Genomic DNA, 13,653 nt, shown 5'->3' on the forward strand with positions numbered 1-13,653 from the left:
GAACAAGAGCTCACTTATCACCAAGGGGATGGCACCAAGCCATTCATAAGGGATACACCCCCATGATCCAGATATCTCTCACTAGGCCCCACCGTCAACACTGGAGGCCACATTTCAACATGAGATTTGGAGGGAAAACACATTCAAACCAATTAATAACCCTATAATAGCTTCTAAGTGTTCAAGTGAAAGGAAGAGTTACACATCTCTCACTTTATATCAAAAATTGGAAATGTTGAAGCTTAGTTAGGAAGGCATGTCAGAAGCTGAAATGGGTCAAAAGCTAGGTCTCTTGTACCAAACAACCAAATCATGAAAGCAAAGGAAAAGTTTTTGAAGGAAATTAAAAGTGCTACTCCAGTGGACACATGAATGATAAGAAAATAAACAGCCTTATTGCTGATATGAAGGAAGTTTGAGTGGTCTGGATAGACAATCAGACGAGTCACAACATTCCCTTATGCCAAAGCCTAATCTAGAGCAAGGCTCTAACTCTTCAATTCTGTAAAGGCAGAGAGGGGTGAGGAAGCTGCAGAAGAAAAGTTGGAAGCTAGCAGAGATTGATTAAGAAGATTTAAGGAAAGAAGTTGTCTCCATAACATTAAAGTGCAAGGTGAAGCAGCAAGTACTGATACAGGAACTGCAGCAGGTTATCCAGAAGATGTCGCTATGATAATTGATAAAGGGGGCCGGCTACACTGAACACCAGATTTTCAGTGTAGATGAAACAGCCTTCTGCTGGAAGATGCTACAAAGGACTTCCATAGCCAGAGAGGAGGACCAGTGCCTGGCTTCAAAATTTCAAAGGGCAAGCTGTCTCTCTATGTCACTGTTGAGACCTACCATTCAGAAAAAAATATTCCTTTCAAAGTACTACTTCTCAGTCACAATGCACCTGGTCACCCAAGAGCTTGCACCCAAGCATTAATCAAGGAGATTAATGTTATTTTCATGCCTGCTGATACAGTATCTGTTCTGCAGCTCACAGATCAAGGAGTAATTTTGACTCACAAGCCTTATTATTTAAGAAATACATTTAATAAGGCTATAGCTGCCATAGATAGTGATTCCTCTGATGGTTCTGGGCAAAGTAAATTAAAAACCATCTGGAAAGGATTTACCATTCTGGATGCCATTAAGAACATTCATGATTCATGGGAGGATGTCAAAATATCAGCATTAACAAGAGTTTGAAGTTGATTTTAGAAGAAGTTGATTTCAACCCTCATCTTGGAGGGATTCAAGACATCAGGCTGGGCGTGGTGGCTCACGCCTGTAATCCCAGCACTTGGGGAGGCGGAGGCGAGCGGATCACCTGAAGTCAGGAGTTCGAGACCAGCGTGGCCAACGGGCGTGGTAGAGATGGGTGAAACCCCATCTCTACCAAAAATACAAAAATTAGGTGGGTGTGGTGGTGGGCGCCTGTAGTCCTAGCTGCTCGCAAGGCTGAGGCGGGAGAATCGCTTGAATCCAGGAGGCGGAGGTTGCAGTGAGCAGAGATTGAGCCACCACACTCCAGCCTGGGCGACAGAGTGAGACTTTGTCAAAAAAAAAAAAAAAAAAAAAAAAAAGACATCAGTGGAGGAAGTAACAGCATAGGGTGAAAATAGCAAAGGAACTAGAATTAGAAGTGGAGCGTAAAGTTGTGGCCAAATTGCTGCAGTCTCATGATAAAACTGTGATGGATGAGGAGAGTTCTTACAGATGAATAAAGTGGTTTCTTAAGACGGAGTCTACTCCTGGTAAATATGCTATGAACATTGTTGAAATGACAGCAAAGCACTTAAAATATTACATAAGCTTGGTTGATAAACCAGCAGTAGGGTTTGAAAGGATTGACTCCAATTTTAAAGAAGTTCTACTGTGGGCAAAATGCTATCAAATAGCATCACATGCTATTGAGAAACCTTTCTTTAAACGAAGAGTCAATCAGTGTAGCCAACTTCATTGCTGTCTTATTTTAAGAAATTGCCACACCCACCCCAGCATTCAAGAACTATCACCCTGACTATTTACAAGCCATCAACATTGAGACAAGACCCTCCACCAGCAAAAAGCTTAAGACTCACTAAAGGCTCAGCTGATCATTGGCATCTTTTGGCAACAAAGTATTTTTTAATTAGGATGTTTACTTTTTTTTTTTTAGATATAATGCTATTGCACACTGAATAGACTGCTGTATAATATAAACAGCACTTTTATATTTACTGGGAAACCAAAAAATTTGTGTAATTCACTATTGTGATATTTGCTTTATTACAGTGGTCTAGAACAGAACGCATAATAACTGAGATATGCCTGTACAAACTTTCAGTTGTCCTCTGCCAGTGGAGTGCTTAATTCTCCCAGCAACATGTAGGAAAACACATGCAAAGTGTTGCCAAGTAGGGCTGCTCACCTAAGCCTTGGTGTCCCTCAGGATTTTTTATTGGGAGTCAGTCATGTAGGCATGGAGAGGTCAGACTGATACAGTGTGACCCAGGACCCAGATGAACAAAAACAGGTGTTTTACCATAAATTCCATTGTTAGGGTAAACAATTTGGTGTGACCCAAGGCCCAGATATACAAAGACGCTCTTATCAGGCAGGATATTCCAAAGGCTTATAGGTTATCTCCCAGGAATCAGTCAAGGGCCAGTCCTTTGAAAGTTACAGGCTTTGGGTAGCACAGGTATGCTGAGTTAACCCTTCAACGGTACAGTCAAAGATATTCTCTTGTTTTCATCTAAAAGTTGTATGGTTCTACCATTTGAATTTAAATTTATGATCCACCTGAAATTAATTTTTGTGTGTAGAATGAGGTAAAGGTTGAGGTTCATCTTTTTAAAGATAGATATCCAACTGTTTAGCATCATTTGTTAAAAAGTCTTTCCTTTCTCCACTGAATTAAATAGGATCCTTGGTTGAAAATCAACTGGCCATATATGTGTGATCCATTTCTGCACTCTGTTTTTTCTCTAGTAACATACTGGCTTAATTATATAACTTTATAGCAAGTCTTGATTTTAAGTAGGCTGAGTCCTCCAACTTTGTTCTTTTTTATTATTTTCGCTATCCTAGTTCCTTTGCATTTTCATATAAATTTTACAATCAACTTTCCAATTTCTATAAAAATTGTTGGGATTTTGATTGGAGTTACATTTAATATGTATAACAATTTAGAAAGAACTGATACTTAAACATTATTGAATTATCTAATCCATGAACACGGGCCATCTCATCCTTTAGTTAGGTTGTCTTTAACTTCTCACCAGTGTTTTATAGTTTTTTTTAATTAAGAAAAAATGTATTCCTCTGTTTTTCTACATCTAATCTGTTCCTTTCTACGCCTGCATTTTAAAATGTAACTGTTTCATTTTGCAGACTCAAATGTTTCTTTATATTTTATTGGTTTCTGTACCCCTACCTTCAAACCATAACAGTTAATTCTTAGTATATGTTTACTGCAGCTGCATTTTTTTAAATTATGAAGACATATAGTGATTCTCAAAGTGGGAAAAAAGAGGTGAAGAGGGCAAAAACTTCCCAATGTGTGAACATTTCAGGATTATATTCTCTTCCCTTCTCATGTATTTCTGGCCTAGGCCAGAAAATTCCTAATGCTCTAGAGATTCTGCTAGTGTGAACCATGGTTATTTATGGGAATGATTTCGTATCCCTCAGGTACAGGTAAGAAAATAAATTAGTTCAAAACTACCACTCTCAAAATAGAAATCGCAGAATCTCTTCCCACTACATTAAATGTTTTTATGGTAGAAAAAAGTATAGGTAGAACAATTTGAAAAAATGATAGAAAGAAACATGTTTCCCTTCAGATTAAGCTCTTAAGGAGTAAGTACTGACAAGCTAACCTTCATCATTTAGTTTTAATAAAGATCTTTAAGAATCTAGAGTTCCTTGAGATGAGGAGTGAGTTTACTTTCCAAAATAACAAACCTTACAGTATGACAAGCAAATTAAAATTAGATATAGAAGTCTTTCATTGAAGTAAATTTGAAACATTCAACTTTAAAGTTAAAGAATTAAGAACTTTAGAAACATTCCTATTACAGAATTCAAAACCTTCAGCTTATAGATTTTTTGAGACCAGGTCTTGCTCTGTTGCCCAGACTGGAGTGCACTGGTGTGATCACAGCTCACTACAGCCTCGACCTCCCAGGCTTAAGCAGTCCTCCCACCTTAGCCCCTCAAGTAGCTGGGACTACAGGTGCACACCACCATGGCTGGCTTTCCGCCTCCCCACCCCCCCCCACCCCCCCCCCCCCCCCCCCCCCCCCACCCCCCCACCCCCACCAGTAGAGACAGAGTCTCACTATATCGCCCAGGCTGGTCTTGAACTTCTGGGCTTAAGCAGTTATCCTTCCTTGGCCTTCCAAAATACTAGGATTACAGGTGTGAGCCACCACACCTGGCCTCTAACTTACAGGATTTTTAAATAGAAGTATATCCTGATTATTACCTTAGATGTTAGAATCATCTTGAAAGTATTATGTTGCAACTCTGATGCATGTTTTAAGTTTCCAAATAGATTGATATCTATAAGCATGGAATAAATACATATAAACCATAATCCACTCAGCAGATCAATAATGACAGAGTTAGGAGTATACAGGGGTGCAAAGAGAATATTGTTTCTTTCTCCAAACCAGAGATACATAGATATATGTTTAGTGGCATCAACTTACTTTTTCCAAGTATCCCACTACATTAAATGTTTTTATGGTAGAAAAAAGTATAGGTAGAACAATTTGAGAAAATGATAGAAAGAAAATGAGACTATGAAAGAAAGAAAGGAAGAGAATAGAAAAGAAAGTTCTTGGAAGGAAGATAAAGAGGAGGAAAGAAGGGCAGAAGGAATGGAATGGAAACTGAAGGTGAATCTAAGGACACAGGGCACATAGGCATTTTCATTTGGAGATGGGGTTTGACTGACATTTCTCAAGGTCCTATACTAGTATACAAGCCTGTTATTTGGTCCTTTTATCTGAGTGATGTGATAAATGTGACAATAGATGCCATTTGGCACTGCAGATCATAAACTCTTAGAGTTGGAAAGGGGCTTTCCTTTAATACTGTCTCTCAGGCATGCCAGGACTAGGACTAGGACTGGGCTGTGTATCTAAAGATTATTTTTCTGGGAGGCCGAGGCGGGCAGATCATGAGATCAGGAGATCGGGACCATCCTGGCTAACACAGTGAAACCCCGTTTCTACTAAAAAAATACAAAAAAATTAGCCTGGCGTGGTGGCGGGCGCCTGTAGTCCCATCTACTCGGGAGGCTGAGGCAGGAGAATGGCTGAACCCAGGAGGCGGAACTTGTGGTGAGCCGAGACGGCGCCACTGCACTCCAGCCTGGGCGACACAGCGAGACTGTCTCAAAAAAAAAAAAAAAAAAAAAAATTATTTTTCAATCTCTACTTCTACAGTTCTAGGATTAGAGCCCTTACTTTTGTAAATGAAGCCCGTTTTATCACTAGATAAGAGTTCCTGTGTCATAGCTTTTGTAACTCACTTTTTTAACTTTTGTAACTCATCTCATTTCTAAGCCACACCAAAAATGGGCTGCTTTCCCTCATGGCATCCCTCACTGTATTGTATGTAAGACTTACTCCTCAGGTTTTGCAGTCATTCCTCTTCCAGCATAGTTTTCAGCTTCTCTACTGTTCCACTCCATTTATAAACACAACTCAGTTCTTTCAGAAATTAATTCATTACCAAAGCTGATTGCCAAAGTTATACAGTATCTTCTGCAGTGTGACGACTCATCTAGTATTAATGCAGTCCAAGGATCATAGTTTTCTTCAGTATCATCACTGTGAACTCATATTAGTCTTGTCAGCCAAACCAAACCCAATCAAAACATTAATGTTTGGGAGTTTTGAATTTTTACAAATTTAAACTCATGTTATCCATGCCTTCTTGTTCTGTATGTAATATGCAATTATAAAAAGTTCTAAAATAGTTGCATGAGCTTTTATTTATCTTTGTTAAATTTTATGTTTAATCTTTCATGCTAACCTGTTGAGATTATTTTAAATTGCAAATTTTTTAGTCTTTTTTTCTTTTTGCTCTTACTACTGTTTTTAATTTATACACAATAATTGTACACATTTTGGAGGTAGAGTGTGCCATATCATACATGGATACAATATGTGATGATCAAATCAGAATAATTAGCATATCTGTCACCTCAAACATTTATCATTTACTTTATGTTGAAAACATTTAAAAATTTGATTCTTTTATTTGATATATTGGGTGTCTCTTTAGCCTTTGGTCTGAAATTCCATAAGCACATATTTTCATTCTTCTATTCACAAAGTTGTAGAATTTTCAATCTAAAAAGTACCTAAAATATCATAAAATTCAGCTCCCTTATTTTAGGATGAGGAAACTTGGGTCCAGATGGGATAAAATAACTCTCTCATGGTTACACAACTCATTAACAGAAAATTATGACTGTCCTAAAAGATGGATTGGTAGCAAGTCTGTGAACCAAGACTGAGACACATATAATCACCAGTAATACTTGGTGAGTGCTAGAATATTGAACAATATGCTTGGGGTACAGTTGTCCCACTATATCTGAACATGCATTATTCTCCATTATTTCCACAGGTACTGACATATCTTAACAAAATCTAACAGACCTTTCACACTGTCAGATGAAGAAGTAAAGTTGCCTTGGAATGACTTTTTAGTGAACCATACTGTCTACTTGTAATAAAAGATATTCATTTCTAAGTAATTAGTAAAATTATTTATATACATCAGTTTATTTTCTAGTTTGTCCTTTCCATAGTCCTTTTGAAAAATCAAAACATTTTCCCACTTCCATTCCTCCAATATTTCTGTTTTATTCAATAAATCAAAATAAGTAATATATTTAAACGCAAACAAACTCAGCCATCTGAAATTTTTAATCGTACCTAAATAACAAATGAGCCAACAAGGCTATTTAGAAAATGAGAGAAAACTTTCATGCTATTGTTAAAACCAAGCGTATATGTAGCTTTAAATGCTTTTATTGGAAGACAGGGAGAATAAAGGATGAATAATTGAATGAATGAATGGAAGTATTCAACCTTGGAAAACACAAGGAAAAGAAATAACAAAAATATATATAAATTAGAATATAGAGAAAAATAATTTGAAATAAATTGAAGTGATTCTTTCACAAAAGTATAGCTAAGCATCTAATAAGATTTTATTGCAGAAAAAGTGAAATAAACAAATATTAGATATTATCAAATCTAAAAAATAAATACAGAGGAAGAAAGGAGATAAACTAGAATGTTGTAAATACTTAGATCCAGGAGGGAAAAGGTTGTGGAGAATTTTTATAGAGGTGATAATGTGATAATGGTTTTTTAAAGGCTTCAGAAAGTTTATAGAAATGTAATAAAAACAGGCCATGACTGGCAACTACGAAGGCATTGGAGGCCCTAGAAACTCTTTCAGTAGAGTGCGGGTCAGAAAGCCAGGCTGCAAGACATCAAGTAGGCAATAAACATCTGGGAAGAGATAGCTAAAATCACCTGTTTTCATTCACAGTGTAGCCTGGGATTTCTTCACCTGCTTGTGAGGAACCAAAAATAGAAATTAATGCAAAACTTACTTTTAAAATATGTTATATTTGATTATTTTAAAGTTGAAATATCAGATACTGTGTTGGTCTTAAGAACATTTTATGAGGTAATTTGTAGTTTTGTTTTTTTTAACATTTATATCCTAGTATACTTGCAACTTTGTCCTATAGATGCCCATGCAGTATGATGGCATGAATTAACACAACACAGAAATTGAGATCAGTTGACTGTGTTCTCTGCTAACTTTGTATAGTAATGCTTCTCACTAGAAGAGAAACCAGTGTTTAAAAACTGAAGATAAGCTCAACAATGAATTCAGGTCAGACTAGGGTGCTGGTACAGGTATTTTGAGGAGATTCTTGGATCTTCAGAAAGTTCACCTATTGGTACTGACTGAACTTGTTAAATGAGATTGTGCCAAAAGTAAGTTCCTGGCAGAATTTTAAAATAATCTCTCCTAAACAGTACTATTTTTAATAACAGTAGATAGACAATAGTAATGAAAGACTTCAATTACACAAAATTGGTTACTCATTAGATTTGATATTCAATGTCTTGTTAACTCCAAATTCCTCTTGCTGTTTATTATTCAACACTATTAACACATGGCACTCCATCTTTAATCTAATCCCCACTGTCCATCAGATCTTTGACAACTACATTAATTTTCCTTAATTTAGCACACATGACTTGCTCATACACATCACAGCCATTAATAATTGTTGGAAGTTGTTTAATATTTCACATGAAGAATTCTGCTGCTCATATTTCAGTTCTAAATTAGATAACTTTGGTATAAAAACTGTTATGCCTAGAAAAACAGACAAGCTCTGGACAGATTGCTTTCTCTGTATGACTTACAATTGCTTATATCTGGAAGACACATAATCACCTTCAATTGTTGTTTTGAAAAAAAAAAAAAACATTCTTCTAGAAACTGTGGGTACTGAATGAGGGAGAACATGGTTAAAAACAAAACAAAACAAAATGTTCAAAAAAGAAAACAGTGCTCATCCCCTTTTAAGAGCTATTCACATGAAAAATTGCTCTGCATAAACTTGATCTATATGTTTTTCATGGTTATTAGTAGTAATGAAGATGCATTAACCATATTCTCTTGATAATGCTCTAGCACTTTCTTAGTACTTTTATCAACATATAAATTTTACAACTGGCAATATGGGAATTCTGACTAGTACATTTTTGTGTATAAAAAAGGGTAACAACATTATAACTTCTTCATATCTGGGAATTATGAATCCTGACTTGCAAACAAGCAAAACTAAAATGCAGCAGAACTTCAATACCATGATAGCTTTTCTTTATACTGTCACTTACAGGAAATGGGAATGTATTCAGGCTGCTGAGTGGAATATAATGCCAGAGGTGAATGCCTAGTTAATTCAGAATTTATGAGTTTTTTCATTTCATTCATTCTTTTTTCTCAATAAACATACATTGAGTGCCTTCTCTGTTGCCATCCTATAGTAAATGTAAATTAAGAATGCTCTACTTCAGTAGGAAGCATCTAAAAAATGAAAGTAAGTGATGCATAATCACTTTATATCCTTATCTCCATTAGGAAACATTATTTTAAATAATTTTTGGAAGGACATTTAAATAGCTCAATTCCTTAAAGATGAAACTTGATGCCAAAGGAACCATTTGAAATTTTTTTCACACTTCATTGAGTTATAATGAATAGATCTTTCTTTTATAAAGCTGAATTTCATATTTTAAATTTGATTTGTCCTACCTCCAAAAGCAATGTAAGTCTCTAATACCTAGCCCATAACATTAGCTAGTAACATTAGAGAAAACTTTATGGAAGGAAGAAGTCTAGTGTTCTTTCCTTTTTATTATAGAACTATGGATCTGTTCTGTTTTACAGCAACATCTAGTAGTGCAAGGATATAGCTGTCATATTAAAAGTAGAATTGCCATGTAAGTGCTGACAGCTAGATCTGGGAGAAAGAAATTATAATAAAAATCAAGTTAATTAAAATCAAATAAGTAGATCTCTTAAAGTTGATTTTCAATTTTCCATTTTTATGAAAAAAGCAAAATGTGAGCTATTTCATTTATATTAGTGATTTGGGCACATTGAAAACACAAACTTCAATATTGTCATGGAGCTGGACTCCCCTTTACAACTAAAATCATCTATAATCATAACTGGTCTTCAAGATAATAGCCCTGAGATACTGCAGGATTCTGAGTCATTTGGGAATTGTTCATCTAAGAAATGTTAACTTGGTGCCCTCTATTTGCCGGGCACAGTTATAATACAGGTGCTGGCCACGAGACAAAATTTGAGAGAGAGAGTAGTGGTTAAGGGAGTTGATAGCTGCTGAGAGCTAGAGTCAAATAAGAATAGACCTTTGGATCTGCGATGTGAAGTCATTGGTGACTTGAGGAATGGCTTTAGGGCAGTGGCACAGCTGGAGCTTAGTGGACCAAAGACTGAGGAAGCAGAAGCTTCTTTAATATACCTTGAAAAAATATGTTATAAGTAAAGAAAGAAATGGGATGGTAACTTGAAGGGAACAAGGGTTCAGTAGAGAATTTAGCATACGTATACATATACTCACCACGGTTGTATGCTAATGGAAATGATACAGTAAAGAAGGAGAAAATGATGATGCAGGAGAGGAGGATGCAGGAATAACACTCTCTGAAGGTCAGAGGAGATGGGATTCAAAGCACAAATGGAGAGTCTGATCTTCCACTGTGGCAGGTGAAAAGATGGACTATGGGTAGATGCTGCTACCATTTAACAAATATTATTGATAAAGTACCTATGATGTACCAGACAATGACAATATAATAGTTAACAAAAGAGACAAAAATTCTTGCCCTCATGAAACTTGTATTTGAATGGGGATTGGAAGAGGTGAGCAAATGATAACCAAATAAATACATGAAATATATAGTATGTCAGATGATGAAAAGTACTATTGAGGAAAATAAACCAGGTAAGTGGAGAAGGAGGATATGGAGCGCTGGGGTAGAGAATAAGGATAGATTGCAATTGCAGAGAACTGGGCACTTGACATAACTTTTAGGAATTTACTTCATGACTGTCAGACACATTTATTTTCAAAATCATATTAAATTTGGCCTAGTACCCATGTGCCAGGGCTGGTGAGAAACTTACTCTTAGCTTCGTTTCATAGATGCCCCCTTCTGTGAGGACCTCAGGACTTGCCTAGCCTCTCCTTTATAGTCCAATCACAGGTTTTAAGCATATATTTATTTATGTGATTATTTGATTAATATATTCTTCTGTACTAGACTAGAAGCTCCAGGAAGGGAACAGTGTCTATTTTGGGCAATTATATTCTCATAACCCAGCAGTGTTGGCTCTATTTGTTGAATGAATGAATGAAAAGTAAATAAGACTGTTTTCCATAAGCGGTGTTTTTAAGAATCTCATTATTTTATTATTCTGTAGTAACTTTAAATTTTCACTTCTCACTTTATATAGCTGGTCTAGTAAATGACCTTTTTCAAAGCAGACAAGGTGTGCTTTTATACCAATTAATTATGTGAAATAGAATCATCCTCTAAGTGTAAATAATGCCTCTCCATTTCTTTCTTTAACAGGACCAATGCCAAAGGTGCTCCCCTGAATATAAATAAGGTGTCTAATAGCCTGATTAATTTTGGAAGAAAGTTGATTTCCCCAGCAATGGCTCCAGGCAGTGCAGGTGGCCCTGTACCTGGAGGCAACAGCAGTAGCTCCTCCTCCGTTGTGATTCCTACCAGGACCTCAGCAGAGACCCCAAGGCATCACTTGCAACAGCAACAGCAACAGCAGCAGCAGAGGCTGATGAAATCAGAAAGCATGCCTGTACAATTGAACAAAGGTAGGAAAAATTACTAGTAAATCCAAAGAAAACATTCACTATGTAGCCTGGGATTTCTTCACCTGCCTGTGAAGAACCAACCTCCTAGAATAGAAATTAATGCAAAACTTACTTTTTTAATATGTTATATTTTATTCTTTTAAAGTTGGAATGTTAGAGTTAGTCTTAAGAATATTTTATGAGGTAATTTTTTTTTTAACATTTATATCCTAGTATACTTGCAACTTTGTCCTGTAGGTGCCCATGTAGTATGATGGCATGAATTAACACAACACAGAAATTGAGACCAGTTGACTGTGTTCTCTGCTAACTTTGCATAGTAATGCTTCTCACTAGAAGAGAATCCAAAATGAGAAGTTCCAGTACCATGGGGCTTCACTAGTTACAGCATTCATTGGTGTGTTGCAGTTGTTTTGAGGAAGTGGGCCACTAGGCTTGTAGTCTCTCACCCAGCTGCTTCACTTCTAAGGAATACAAACTGGAATCTTAAGCAGTGGGGAGAGAGAAACTAAAGAAAACTTCAAGCAGCCAAAATAAGTGTATGAGTCCATAAACTAAAAGTTAGAACCACAGAACGTTAGAGCAGAGGAAACCTGGGAGATCATCCAGTCCTTATCTCCCACTGGATGAGCGAGGGCACTGCTGTTGGTAGCAAATTTTCTGCTGGGACTCAGGTAAGCTCATTTCTGTTTCAGGGCCTTCCAGAGCTTCACCTCCCTCATGTTTTGTATTCATAAGAGAGCACTTCAGGTTCTTACTCTGATCCTTTGCACTCTTATTTTTCACCTGTTTTTGAAGAGTCATAACGTATTAGGTCCCCCTTTTCATAAGAAATTGGAAACAGCTACATTTATTCTTAGTAGTAGGACTCTGCTAACTGTACTCTAGAAGCAAGAAGTTGTAACTTGATGGCAAAAAAATATTTAAAAAGCAATCCTAAGACCTCACAAGCAGTCTAGGGCCACTTAGTGTCAGAGCAAACATCCTGACTCAAGTATCATTCATGTCTTAAAGAGATCCCTCTGTTATATCAGTGCTCAATAATTAGTGTTGACAATAACATGAGTAATATTGTCAGTAAGATTTTAAAACTATGTTCCATATACTCTGTTTAAGGAGATTACATTCAAAGTTAGTTTCTAGTTTTACATAATGCCATTTAAATTGGTAAACTTATGTTCAATGGACTTTCTTCCCCAATGATATAAATGTTGAGTATTATTCAATGAGTGTGCAGACTCATGCACACACACATGCATGTCTGTATTCTTCTATTGGTTACATCATGTTATCCTTCTATTCAGTTTTTATTTGCCTATGTAAAATACTAGATTTTGTATAATTAGTATTTAAATTTTTATGAGAATTTTCAATTTACGATGCATAAGAATATCTCGGGCGTGGTGGTTCACGCAAGTAATCCCAGCACTTTGGGAGGCCGAAGTAGATCACAAGGTCAAGAGATAGAAACCATCCTGCCCAACATGGTGAAACTCCATGTCTACTAAAAATACAAAAATTAGCTGGGCATGGTGGCGCACGCCTGTAGTCCCAGCTACTCAGGAGGCTGAGGCAGGAGAATCGTTTGAACCTGAGAGGCGGAGGTTGCAGTGAGCTGAGATCGCGCTGCTGCACTCCAGCCTGGCAACAGAGCCAGACTGCGTCTCCAAAAAAACGAATATCTCATTGAAAATTACATTCTTTTATTTTTAACGTAGAGCTGTCACACATGATTTTTTTAAAAAAAGACACCAAATCATTAGCATGTTGTAAATGTATTTTAATGCCAGGAGATATGCCCATTTCCAGAATGGAAATGAATGTTATTTTACATATTTCTTAATTGTACTGTTTTATTGTTCTAAACAAATACGATTTCAATATTGCTTTGATAACAAGCCATAGTCAGTTGTAATTCTAACTGATGGCAGGCAAATGAGTCAGAGAATCTCTTAATGTTGTAGCTTAAATTTTCTAAGGAACTAAGCCAAATGACTAGAAATATAAAGTTGTGTCTCCAAGGAAATGTCAAGTATTAATATCACAGTAAGTGAGAAAGGAAGTGCATGGAGATGGAACAATTGATGAAAACCAAGTCCCCAGTTATAAGGAGACAACAGAGCACTTAAGCAAAGTATTTGGAACATGATTATCACTAGGGCATTTTAACTGATCCCTGTGCTGAAAGGAAGTAG

At 36.5% G+C, this 13,653-nt stretch overlaps 1 protein-coding gene across 12 annotated transcripts in view; it reads left to right on the forward strand.

The window, feature by feature from the left end:
* The window catches only part of TBC1D5 (TBC1 domain family member 5), a 566,253-nt gene that overhangs the window by 469,024 nt on the left and 83,576 nt on the right, over window positions 1-13,653 (forward strand). For all 12 annotated transcript variants that reach the window (XM_050779554.1, XM_050779547.1, XM_050779557.1 and 9 more), the window contains one exon: window positions 11,196-11,458. In XM_050779554.1, coding sequence (XP_050635511.1) covers window positions 11,196-11,458 — 263 coding nt within the window. The remainder of the gene's footprint in view (window positions 1-11,195; window positions 11,459-13,653) is intronic.

This window comes from Macaca thibetana, chromosome 2 (assembly GCF_024542745.1).
Source record: "Macaca thibetana thibetana isolate TM-01 chromosome 2, ASM2454274v1, whole genome shotgun sequence".
Classification (NCBI taxonomy): domain Eukaryota; kingdom Metazoa; phylum Chordata; class Mammalia; order Primates; family Cercopithecidae; genus Macaca; species Macaca thibetana.